This window comes from Orcinus orca, chromosome X, assembly GCF_937001465.1.
Source record: "Orcinus orca chromosome X, mOrcOrc1.1, whole genome shotgun sequence".
NCBI classification, from domain to species: domain Eukaryota; kingdom Metazoa; phylum Chordata; class Mammalia; order Artiodactyla; family Delphinidae; genus Orcinus; species Orcinus orca.
In genome coordinates, this window is record NC_064580.1 from 20688198 (window position 1) to 20701358 (window position 13161).

The following is a 13161-nucleotide window of genomic DNA, read 5'->3' on the forward strand; positions in this document are numbered from 1 at the left end:
CTGCCTGCCAATGCAGGAGACATGGGTTCAATCCTGGTCCGGGAAGATCTCACATGCCGCGGAGCAACTAAGCCCGTGCGTCACAACTACTGAGCCTGCGCTCCAGAGCCCACGAGCCACAAATACTGAGCCTGTGTGCCACAACTACTGAAGCCTGTGCGCCTAGAGCCTGTGCTCCGCAACAAGAGAAGCCACCGCAATGAGAAGCCCACGCACCGCGACGAAGAGTAGCCCCTGCTCCCCACAACTAGAGAAAGCCCGCGCACAGCAATGAAGACCCAACGCAGCCAAGAAAAAAAAAAAAGAAAAATCATTGCCTAGTACCTTTATTTCTTAGAATTTTAAACAGCAAAAACTAGAAAGGGCACAAATTCAGAACAAATTTAGCTTTATGGAAAACCCACCACATTGTCCTTATTTTTATTTTATTGTGGTAAGAACGCTTAATATGAGATCTGCCCTCCTGACAAATTTTTAAGTGTACAATAAATACAGTAATGTTAACTATAGGCACTATATTGTACAGCAGGTCTCTAGAATGTATTCATCTTGCATAACTGAAACTTTATACCCATTGATTAGCAACTCCCCATTTTCTACTCCCCCCAGCCCCTGGCAACCACCACTCTACTCTCTTCTTCTATAAATTTGACTATTTTAGATACTTCATTTAAGTGGAATCATACAGTATTTCTCCTTCTGTGACTGCCTTATTTCAAAGATGATCACTTTAAAATCACATAACTTACAGCAAAACTTGAGTGTGTTTAGAAAGCTAAGGAATTTCGAATGGAGAAAAAGAAAGCAGGACACATTTACTCAGATTGATGGCTGCTGCTTCCCTTTCAATTTCCTGCTGAGCCAGCAAAGGCTTGAATACAACTATAAAAAGCTCAGCTTTAGAAGTTCTGCTCAGTTTTCATGTTAGTAACAGGTTTACATTTCTTTTATATTTTCCTTACCTTCAAAGAATTATTAAGATTTTTCTTTTTAGTTATTGTTGGTCTTTAACAGTCATTCTACAATTCTTTGATAGTAACTTGTCACATTTTTAAAAAATCTAGTGAAAATTAAACATGACTTTTAATGAAACACACTGCTGTGTTTGGCTAATGCAGAAGACAACTCCAAAACAGCTATCTGTGACCCTGGAGCCTGACACCCACAAATAGCCTCCATCTCTGAAACTCAGGCTTTGAGCTGGGACTATTCTGAAAGGGTTTCAGATTAGCAACGGACAATCAATAGTTTCATGCTTTTATTAAACATCTAGAGTCAAAGAGTGAAAACCGTAATGGAAAAGATCTATGAATCAACTACATTAAGTACTTCTGATCATCAAAAGGCACCAAAACTGAAGAAACAAGCCTCAAACTGGGAGAAGACATCTGCAAACATGTGACCAAAAATATTAGTATCTAGGAAAAAATAAAGAACTCTTATAAATCATTAAGAAAGGAACTAATGACCCACATGAAAAATGGCCAAAAAGGGCTTCCCTGGTGGCGCAGTGGTTGAGAGTCTGCCTGCCGATGCAGGGGACACGGGTTCGTGCCCCGGTCCGGGAAGATTCCACATGCCGCGGAGCGGCTGGGCCCGTGAGCCATGGCTGCTGAGCCTGCACGTCCGGAGCCTGTGCTCCACAACAGGAGAGGCCACAACAGTGAAAGGCCCGCGTACCGGGAAAAAAAAAAAAAAGGCCAAAAGACATGAACAGGCATCTCGAGAAGAAACCAATAAACATGTGAAAAGATGCTCAACCTCATTAGTAATCAAAGGAACATACATTAAAACAACAATGAGAGATTCTGAGACCATTTTGACATGCCAGACAGCGAGGAAACTATTGCAGAGTCCTTGTGTCATGTCAAAAGGACGCAGAGCCAACTTCTACTGGCCAAAATGGAACAATCTGAACTCCAACAAGGATAAGAAATACAAAGCATTCAAACCCAAATATATTTAAATCTACAAATTCAAAATGATTCTACAAAAAACCCCACTAATTGGTGACCTTCTGAGGATGAGAGGGAACCAATTTATTATTTTGAAAACCAGATAAATAAGAGCAAAAATTGAGCATTTATCCTATCTTTCCTATAACTGTGTAACTAAATAGTATATGAGGGGAAGTAGTTCCTTATTAAAGTGTTCTAGCTATTATGTGAAATGACAGAAATAGAATATCACCATTTTCCAACTCCCAGTGAGTCAGTAGGTCTAGGACGCATTGAGCCTCAATAGCCACTAACACCAAAATGGTAAAGTGAAGCAAAAACTTAGATGCCTACATAGATCTATAGCCTTGTCAATAGGATCAAACACGAACTTGATTAGGCAGCCTCTGGATCCAGTGGCCAGTCTACAGGAAACGTAGAGAAGAAAGGAACACGTTCAACTGCACCGTAAGCGTGCAATCCGCAAAACCCAAACTGTTGGAAACTCTACAGGTCCGACACGCCAGGTTCCTTTAACAGATACAGTGTAAGGAAAATAAGAGGATGGAAGGGGAACCAGTAGATTAAGTGACTTAAAGGGAAAAAAAAAGACTTAAAAGGAATATCAAGTCAGAAATAATCATGGGCAAGACTAAAGTGACAGGGATAAAGACTTAGGTGATAAAGCCATTAAGAAAAACAGGGAAGTTACTTCCTACTATGGAAGTCAGGATAGTAGGTAGTTTTGGATGGAAAGAGAGGAATGTGATTGGGGTGAGCTACATGGAAGGGCTTCTGGGGAGGCTGGCAAAATTCTGGGTTTTTGTCCTAGATGATGGTTACAAGGGTATGTGCCTTATAATAATTCACTCAGCTATAAAAAAATCAATTTAAAAATTGTTGAAGGAAAGCACATTATTGTGGCAACTGAGGAAATCTGACTATGGACTGTATATTAGATAATGATTATGTAAACAATGAAATGTCAACTTTCCTGAGCATGATAATGGTATTGTGATTATATCAGTAAATGACCATGTTCTTTAGAAATATATGCTGAATTAGATATGGGTAGAAAGCGCAGTATCTACAACTAACTCTCAAATGGTTCAGAAAAATAAAATACACGTGTGTGAGCACCCAAGCATGTGTAAAAAGACAAAGCAAATGTAGCAAAATGTTAATTGGTGAATCTATGTGAAGGGTATATTCATTATACTATTCCTGCAACTGTTCTGCAGTTTTGAAATATTTTTTCAAAATAAAAATTGGGGAACAAAGTAAAGACATACACACGCACGCACACACACACACACACACACACACACACAAACACACAAACACACCCCACAGTGAAAAACTATTTCAAAGGCACCAGACTGGCAAAAATGGAAAACTTGTCATCTAGTAAAATTGATGTGCAGACATTATGAACTAGGAATCCTGGCCTAGAAAAACTCTTTTTTTAATTTAATTTAATTTAATTTAATTTAATTTTTGGCTGCGTTGGGTCTTCGTTGCTGAGTGCGGGCTCTCTCTAGTTATGGCAAGTGGGGGCTACTCTTTGTTGCGGTGCACGGGCTTCTCGTTGCAGTGGCTTCTCTTGTTGTGGAGCACGGGCTCTAGGCGCGCAGGCTCAAGTAGTTGCAGCATGTGGGCTCAGTAGTTGTGGTGCACAAGCTTAGTTGCTCCGCAGCGTGTGGGATCTTCCCGGACCAGGGATCGAACCCGTGTCCCCTGCATTGGCAGGCGGATTCTTAACCACTGTGCCACCAGGGAAGTCCCTGGCCTAAGAAACTCTTAATAAACCATGACACATGTACAGAAATATGCTCAAAGCTGTGTGTGCAATGACAATATACTGAAAACCACCTAGTTAGCCATCAACATGGGTATTTTCCCACAAAGAAATATTCCATAGCAGTGTAAATTAATAAATTACAGGCATATACAACCCATTAACATAATGTTTAGTGAACAAAACAACTTGCAAAATAACACATATAGTAAGACTCTATCTAAACTATATATTTATTTATATGTATATTTGATAGTTATTTATATTATAAAGGCAAAAAACAGGCAAGCTCAACTACAGTGTTTTAGAATAAATACGTTATGTGGTTCAACTAAAAGAAAAAGTTTAAAGAAAAACAATGGAATGAAAAGCACAAAATTCTGGATAGTGGTTCTCTCTGGGGAGATGGAAGGGCCCAGGAAGAACTTGGAAGACATTGGTAATTTCCTATTTTTAAAGATGGATGGTTTGTTGGTATATGTATGGTCATTATATTGTTGGATTTTAAACTGTAAATATACATATATATGCAGTTATTTTATATTATATATGTTGTATTTTATGACATATTTTATATGTTCTTTTATCTCAAAAAAAGAAAAAAAACCTAGACACATTATGACGACAATATTTCTGGACACACCCATCTTTGCTTCACAGTTCAGACAAAGAATTCATTTTAGCTGAAGCAGATAAATTCCTCTTCACTGACCAATGACAGGACTGAAAGACCACCTCATCCAAACTTCGTTGATAGAAGACTCAGTGCAAACATTTAGAATTAATTCCTAAAAGGGAAAAGAGATGTGGCAGAGCAAAAAATGCCACAGACTGAGGGTTTCTGAGAGTAATACAGCTCCATGGGAAATAATATAATTGAGAACTGAACCATCATTCATACCACTTAAAATTTCAGGGCCCCATTATTTGATAGTGAAATGCCATTGTCTTTTATTGATTTCCCTGCCCCCCACTTGTTGGACTTTGTGGGTTTCAGTATTTTTTGTTTGTTTTTGCTTTATTAACGAGAGCAAAGACTTAAGCTACCCTGGAACAGGAATCTTTGGGGGCCCGGGAATTCTTTGAAGGGAACTGAAGAACACCTCATGGAGGAGATATTTGTTTGTTTCTTAGCATGTCTGGAAATTGGTTTTCAAGTTAGGCTTCAATTACTAGTCTCAGTTAGGTGCAATCTGATTCATAATTGTTTGTACTATAATAATGTAACAGATGTACCTACTTTTGGTTGTAAGTAGTCAAAGAAATTTGTGGAATGTGGGGATCTAGTTCCCCTGCACTGGAAGTACAGAACCTTAACCACTGGACCACCAGGGAAGTCCCTCAGGGCCCCATTTTAAACACAATGTCCACAAATTTCTTTGACTATTTACCACCAAAAGTATGTACATATCAAATAATTCCCCAAATCTAACTATATCAAATCTTGAATTAATAAGGCCTTCTGATATTTTTCATTTAAAACTTGTGCTAAATGTTTAAGTAGTCAACATCCATTTTATTATCTTCTATTCACAACAGATAGCTGTCAGGACAACTGTGCTTTGAGAGTAAGTGAATGGAAGAACACTAAGCTCTCACTGACACTCAAGAGGGCAAGAGCATAGAAGGAAGACCAGAGAAGACATGCAGACCAACCCCAGGCTAATTAGGCATCTTTACTATCTCGCTCCCCAAAGACTTGCATGTAAATACGAGTAGCTGTAATATCCAACGTTTTCAAATTACAATAAAATGCTGTTCTGCTTAGCTTGCATTCCAACCACAGTCCCATTGGTGTGCACGTGTCTGCCTGATACCACAGTGAGCGCTCAGAGGCTCCCAGGGGATCCCCCCCACCATAGCTTTCATGTGCATCGGTTCTGCACTGACACCACAGTGAGCACTCAGAACTGAGGAGGAGTTTCATTTTCTACATTTCTTTCTAAGGCTGTGTATAGTTTTCCTGACATTCTGTTTCCTTTCCCATATTAAACTCAGTGTGGACTTCAGGAATTTTTTAAACAGGAAAGAAAGCTTCCAAAGAAAATGTCAGAAAAATGAAAATAAAACTGAGCATTTATTCTTTAAAAGGGATTGCCAAAGGGCACTTGATATTAATATAGAACTTCCTACTCAAGAGCTAGTTTAAACAGGCTCAACAGAGACTAATTCATTTACAAATCACCAGTACAATAATTAGTCTTAAGATTTCACTGGAAGATTATTTATGTAACTAATGAGGAGGGCTTATAATTTATTCTGTTAATGTTACTTCCAAATTCCAGTTTGAAATCCTGGGTTTTGAGATAGGTATGTATGTATTTATCTATTTATCTATTTATTTATGGGCCATGCCGCATAGCATGCGAGATCTTAGTTCCCCGACCAGGGATAGAACCCATGCCCCCTGCAGTGGAAGCTCGGAGCCTAACCACTGGACCACCAGGGAATTCCCTAGGTATTTATATTTTTTAAAAGGGTATTCTGATTTGAGATGACAGGAGTCAAAAGTATTCTATGATACAGAAGGTATGTTAATAATAAGAACCCTAATTCTTCCTTATCGAGCTGTGCCTCTGAGTGCTTGGAGGAGGCATGATGCCTTGTTCTATATTCTCTAATCCTTATCAGAGGAAAGAGAGAATGTCCCAGCAAACATGGGCAACATTTAATCAGCTAAGTGGCTGTGAGAAGAGACAAAAAAATGACCTGTCCTTATAATTCCACAACCTTTTCCCCTCTGCTGTTTGCCCACCAGTCAGCACGATGGCCTGTAACTGGTGGCTGGTCCCGTATATGCCCTTAACTGGACAGTACTGATAAAGCGAAGAACAAAGCCTATGGTGAATGAAATATCAAGAGGAGTCTCGGTTATTTGTCTTTTGCTGGGAGCATAGCATGTTCCCTTTGAATCTAGTTTTGATAAAACCTTCAGATAATATGCAACACTTTGAGCAAACTGTAAATACAATACAGTGGAAATTATGGTCTAAGACTGGGGTGGAATGTATTTTATGGCCCCCACTTATTCAGCCCTGCTGAAAATAATCAAATGCACAGAGGTTCTATTGCTCCTCCAATAAAGGCCACCAGAGAATCTGAGCTAGAAGCATAAGGAAATACAAACAGAAAAAGCAAGAGCAAGCAACAGGGCATCAAGAATTTTATAAAACCCGAGAGAAACCACATATTTAAACCAAAAAGAAGATAATGAAAAAGATCTTTCTCACCTTTTGAATGTTCTCCTTCCACAAATCTTCTACGACTATGTATCCACGTAAACCCCAGTCATATAATTTCTCCCCACTGACCTTGAAACAAAATATAAAAGATCCATTGCTATTCCATACATGAAGTAGTAAGGAAGAGAATTTTGTTTTCTTTTGCCCTGTTTCCAAAAGAACTGTATTTAAGCATACGACAAACAAAGGAATCTTGGAACATACACATTAAAACTGTGCAATGTAAGCAAATAAAAGATAGTAAGAATGATAGCATAAAAAGAAAAAATAGCTTCCCAGTGTATAGTTACTGTTTAAAATAATTTGCCATAAATTATAGGTGTATATTTCAAACTTTCACAATTTCAAGGAAAAAAAATGTAGATCATTGCTGATATGGGAAATGCCTGAAGATCAGACAAGAAGGAAGGCTTCTACCTATCACATCTAGCATGTAACAGCCAAACAAGTCTGAAAATCAAGCTTAAAATCAATCATTCATTTTTGGGGCTAGGTAAAAAAAATAGGTGAGCCCAGTAAAGATACTCTCAGTCTTCCCAGATCCCTCAAAACATAAAGTCTTCGAGTTTCTACAGCGATTTTGCCTCCTGTTTCAAAATCCTTTCTACAACATCCTGAGAGGTAGGCCCCAGGGTCAGAGAATATTTTGGGGTCAGTGAGCTCACTACCTTAAAATGCACTTGTCCAACTTTGGCCTGTTGGCTTTAATTGTTGAAAACTTTTTTTTTTAAGTATTGAGCTTTCTTAAAAAAAATGCTTCCAATAATTTGCATTCGTTCGTCCTACTTATGACCATATTGATTATTCTTCTAAATGACAGTACTTCAATTTTCTGAAAGCAGTTATTATTCTCTTCCTAGTTTTTATAATAATTTGTCTGTGTATAGCATTTTACTTTACAAAGCACATTCACATGATTTATCTCTATTCTATATAACAACCCTATGTGGTAAGTAGGCAAAGACTGTAAGGAAATATTCAGAGGCCGAGTGACTAAGATCACAGTGCTAGTAAATCCAGGGGTTGCTGCAACATGCTGGTTTCTTAGAAGTTATATTCTTCCAGTTGCTCCAACTGTTCTTAGGACATGATATGATTCTCACACCCACTGGTAGACATATCAAGCATTTATCATGAGTATGGCACTGTTTTAAGTGCTTTAAATTTGAGAGAAAAATAATATTTGCCATCACTTTAAGGGTTTTCTTACAGTACTTTTCTCCAAACACTACTGAACAGAAAACAGAATATAAGTGATTAAGTGGCTTGTCCAAGGTCATGGCATTCATTAAAAAAAAGAAAAAAAAAGAAGAGGAAGTAGAAAAGAAACTGTGAAATAGGAACTAAATGACACCAAAACGGTATCAGAAATTCTCTTTCAGTCGCTGATGTTGTTTTGTTTTATTGTGGCACGTACATATAACATTTACCATTTTAACCACTTTTAGGTGTACAATTCAGTGGCATTAATTACATTCACAATGCTATGCAGCCATCACCACCATCCATTTTCAAAACGTTTTCATCATCCCAAACAGATCACTAATGTTTTATATCTAGTGAAACCAGTTAATTGCTTTGCTCTGGCTTACCCTAGGTACAAAATAAAAGACAAAACTCCTTCCCACTGACTTTAAAAATAAATTAGAATACAACTCAGATTTGCATGCTACTATCTTGGTTGTGAATATAAAAAATCTTTTGCAACATATGCTGTGGCATAGAAGATAAAAAAAGGCCTCTACTCAGAGGGCAGCCACATATGCTTCTCAACCAGCAGCCAATTTACTATTTAAACCATAACAGACTGAGATGATGTTTGATTATTTTTATGATCTAGGGCAGGCAGACACGATTCACTGTTCCAGAGCTGGGGCTGAAGCAGGCAGAGGATCAGTAACTGTCTGCCTCCAGGACTGCTGTAAGCAATGACAAGGCCATGCTATGAAGATCTTACTGGTATTTGCCACCAAAGGCAACAATTTCCCGCAGCTGGAGCCACTGGGCTCCCACCTGCAACTGCAGCACCGTCTAGGAATGTAGACTCGATACTGTCACAAGGACTGCAGGGGGCACAGTTTCAGGTCATTTTGGCTCAGAGCCCTCAGGGCCGAAATCTGGTGATGGCACTGCTATTCCTCCTAGGACCAAGTGTCAGTGTGAGATGGCAATTCTGGCAAATGAGTCCTTGTCTCCGTAAGTTGTCTAGGACCTCAAAACCTCGAGTCTGCCTTGCTCTTGCAGTTTTCCAAGGGACTCTACATGTAGAGTCGCACTAAGTCCACACACCACTGCCCTGAGAGAGTCTAGTCTTTATCAGTGGTTCTCAAATATTATGGGCTTGCTAAAAATCCCCCGGAGGGCTTGCTAAACCACATATTGCTGGCCCTAACCCTCAGTGTCTGAGTCAGTAGGTCCGGGTTGGGGCCTGAAAATTTGCATTTCTAACAAGTTCCCAGGTGATCCTGATGCTGCTGGTCCAGGGACTACACTCTGAGAACTGCTGGTCCAGCTGTTATGGACTGAATTGTATCCCCCAAAATTCATATACTGAAGCCCTAACCCACAGTGTTAATACAGTAGACTGTATTTGGAGACAGGGCCTTTAGAGAGGTAATTAAGGTCAAGTTCATCATAAGGGTAGAGCTCTAATCTAACTAGTGTCATTATAAGACAAGGATGATACACCAGGGGAGTGCACGCACAATGACAAGGCCATGTGAGGACACAGGGAGAAGGTGGCCATCTGCAAGTCACGGAGAGAGGCTTCAGGAGAAACCAACCTTGCTGATACCTTGATCTTGGACTTCCAGCCTCCAGAACTGTGAGAAAATAAATTTCTGTTATTTAAGCCTCACAGTCTGTGGCATTTTGTTACGACAGCTCAAGCTGACTAAGGCATCAGCTTCACCCGTGTTCTTGCCACTGTGTTCTACTTGCCAGGATGCCATCAAACTGAGGCCTGAAGGGTAGGAAAGGAGCAGCCAACTGACAGCCCTGAGAAAGGCGTTCCCAGCAGAAGGGACTGCACTCCCTGCAGTCCCCAGCAAGGAAAGCGAGGCTAGCACCATGATGAGGGAGAAGGCGCAGAGGGCCAGAGCACAGGCCCGTGCCTGCAACTCCAAGGAGGGCAGGTTGTGACCAGATAAGCCCAAACTGAGAATGACCTGTAACTAGCAGCTTTGGAATTTGAGTCTCTAGATTTCCATGTAATTATGCAAAAAAAAAGGCATAGCAAATTTTCTTTGATTAATATTCAAATTAGCATGCATTCTTTGAATACTGACATTGGAAGGAGGGCCAGAACTGAGGTACATAGTGCAGAAAAACATTTAAATTTGTTGTAGTTCATTTATATGTGCAAACAAATTTTAGTCTGGTGTTAGAAAGGCCGCAAAATAAAATTAAATTAAGCAGTAAACCCATACATACATAAGCAAGAACAAAGGACATGCAAGCTTACTGAATCTAACTTACCTGGACAAATACAATGGCTTGTTGTGGATAATAAAGAGAGGCAGCTAATCCCATGAAAACAGGTGGATACACCAGCTTCTTTATTTTTGAACCTATTAAAAAAAAGGTTATGGACACCATCAGAGTATTCATTATCTTTACCATTACAGTTTGTGTCATATATCTAACATTGAGTAAGACTTCTTTGGTCTTAGACTGACAGAGAATGTGCCTAATATATGAACCAAAAAGGACCACCACATTTTCATAGCTTTAGGAAGATACAATTCACACAACTCACCCACTTAAATTGTACCATTCAATGGCTTTTAGTGTATTCACAGAGGTACAAGGCCATCACCACAATCAATTTTAGAAGTCATCACCCAAAAAGAATCCCCACATCCGTGAGCAGTCACTCCCCAATTCCTCCATGACCTCCAGCCCTAGGAAACCATTAATCTACTTTCTAACTCTATGGATTTGCCTACTCTGGACATTTCGTATAAATGGAATTATATAATATGTAGTCTTTTGCACCTGGCTTTTTTCATCAATACAATGTTTTCAAGAGAACCACCATTTCTAAGGAAACAGAAAAGAAGATTGTTTTAAAAAGAAAACCACACATTATTTTGGTTTCTAAGGTTTACATTCTTTCATAGTAAACTGGCTTCCTATTTAAATACTGAATGCAAGCATTCCTCTCCTCTCCTTTCCAATACCCCATAAAAATAACAGTAAAAGAATAAAACACAGATAATAAACCCACAACGAAGAGAAAATGTATGGAGGGGCTATTGGCTATTAAGAAGGGTCAACCAAGGTTCAGAAAACGGAGAGTGGATGGGAGCAAAAGGACAGACAGCCTTTAAATCCTGAGGAGGGGCCACAGCAGAGGAGGGAGCAGAATGTCCCTGGCAGCCCAGAGATGTCAGGTACCATGCAGGGTGGAGAGGGCAAACAGGGATCAAAATAGGGGGAGAAATACAAGTCCTGTGCGTGGACCAGGTGAGCCTCTCCTTCCTCCATGCCATGCCTGTGCAAAACTGCCTGTGGCCATGCCATCTCGCCAGACAAAATCTTAAAAGGGGGGCAGGGTATCGCTAAAGAAATGCCATGGATTTGCTGCTGAGAACCGAGACAGCTGGTGTGAGTGCCTGTGCGTGTTAGTGCTGAAGAGTCCAGCCTTCCTCAGGTGGGCACTGTCACCCCCCCACCTAAGGGCAGTCCCCTTTTGGCTCACCCTGAGGGAGAACCTGCTTGCCAGCAAGCCCCATCTACACGCAAAATGTTCTTATTAGAGTTTCAATTGCCTTGTTCTTTCTTGTTTTGTTTTTTGCCTTGTTCTTAAACATGACTGTACAACTGAGGAAAGCTGAGGAAAGCCTGCAACATACAAGAGAAGATCAAGACAAGCAAGAAGGAAAAATGACCCTAAAGGAAAGAGAAGAACTTAAAAACAAAACTAAACCTGTTATTAAGTATCATCAATAAATTCAAGAAGCTACTGCATTAAAAGAAAAATGAGTTCTGTGAAAAGAGAGCAGAAAAGAGCTCTTGGAAATGACCAAAGTAAACTAATGCAAAAAGAATAAAATAGTCAAGAAAATACAAGAGACACATGGGGTCAGTTTAAATAGCTCAATCACAAATGAATTCGAGTTCAGGAAAGAAAAAGAATGAGAGGAAATTTTCAAATAAATACAAGATATATATTTGCCTACTACAGCTGAGGGCTGCAAGCCACCAAAATGCCCAACCAAAGAATGAAAACATCTATATGTAGTCACAGCACCATGGAAGTTTAGAACATTGAAGACTAAGAGAAGATCCTCAAAGCTTCCAGAAAAAAAGAAAAAAATGAATCACTTCATAAGGAACAATCACGCAGACTGGTTGCTGACTCTCACACCTGCAACGCTGGGTGCTAGAACATGCAGCCAGAAAAGTTTTGATGGAGAACAAATTCTACAACCAACCAAACGATCACTAGGTATGAGTCCTTTCAGACTTGCAAAAACTTAGAAAGTTTACCTCCAACACAGGCTTTTTTGAAAGTGACTTAAGCATGTAGTTCAACAACATGGCAGCAAATCTAGGAGAAGACAACACGGACCCCAGGCAAAGGGGGTCAAACCCAAGAGAGCGTGGAGCCATGGCCCAAGACAACAGCTGTGTTGACTGAGTCTCAGTCTAGACTGTGAGAATACGTAGAGCCCTGGGAAAGGGGAAATGAACAGACAGAAGGATGGAGAGCTGGGAGAAATGAGAATGAGATTAAGAAAACTGGTAGAGGGTAAAACTGGAGAATACACTAGAAATGGACTTGACACAAGAAACAGTCTCCACTCAGAGGCACGGGGTTTTTGAGATGGGACGCATATAGATGCTAGTGCAATGTATGTTACTCACATTTACAAAGAAGAATGTAAGTGCTGTTTATCGGTCTTAAACTTTAAACAGACAAATCCCCCAAAATGGAACTGGGGTTACAGAAGAGAATACAAATACTATCAATCTAGACTCTTAATATTATGTTTCTCTCCCTGTCCTATTGCCTTGACTGAAAGGCTATAATTACTCCAGAAGAGAAAAGCCTTTTACACCCCTGGAAGCCCACCTGCACACTTGAAGCTTTAAGCACCTGGGCAGCTCATGAAGGTGAGGACCAGGTGGAGGACAGCAAACCCTCCAACCAGCCATTTTTCACTCCTCTAGGGAAAGC

At 39.9% G+C, this 13161-nt stretch overlaps 1 protein-coding gene across 3 annotated transcripts in view; it reads right to left on the minus strand.

Moving 5' to 3' along the window:
* Positions 1 to 13161, minus strand: part of APOO (apolipoprotein O) — a 57758-nt gene that overhangs the window by 8263 nt on the left and 36334 nt on the right. For all 3 annotated transcript variants that reach the window (XM_033411452.2, XM_004283082.3, XM_033411450.2), the window contains 2 exons: positions 10455 to 10546; positions 6966 to 7046 (listed from right to left, as the gene is read on the minus strand). In XM_033411452.2, coding sequence (XP_033267343.1) covers positions 6966 to 7046; positions 10455 to 10546 — 173 coding nt within the window. The remainder of the gene's footprint in view (positions 1 to 6965; positions 7047 to 10454; positions 10547 to 13161) is intronic.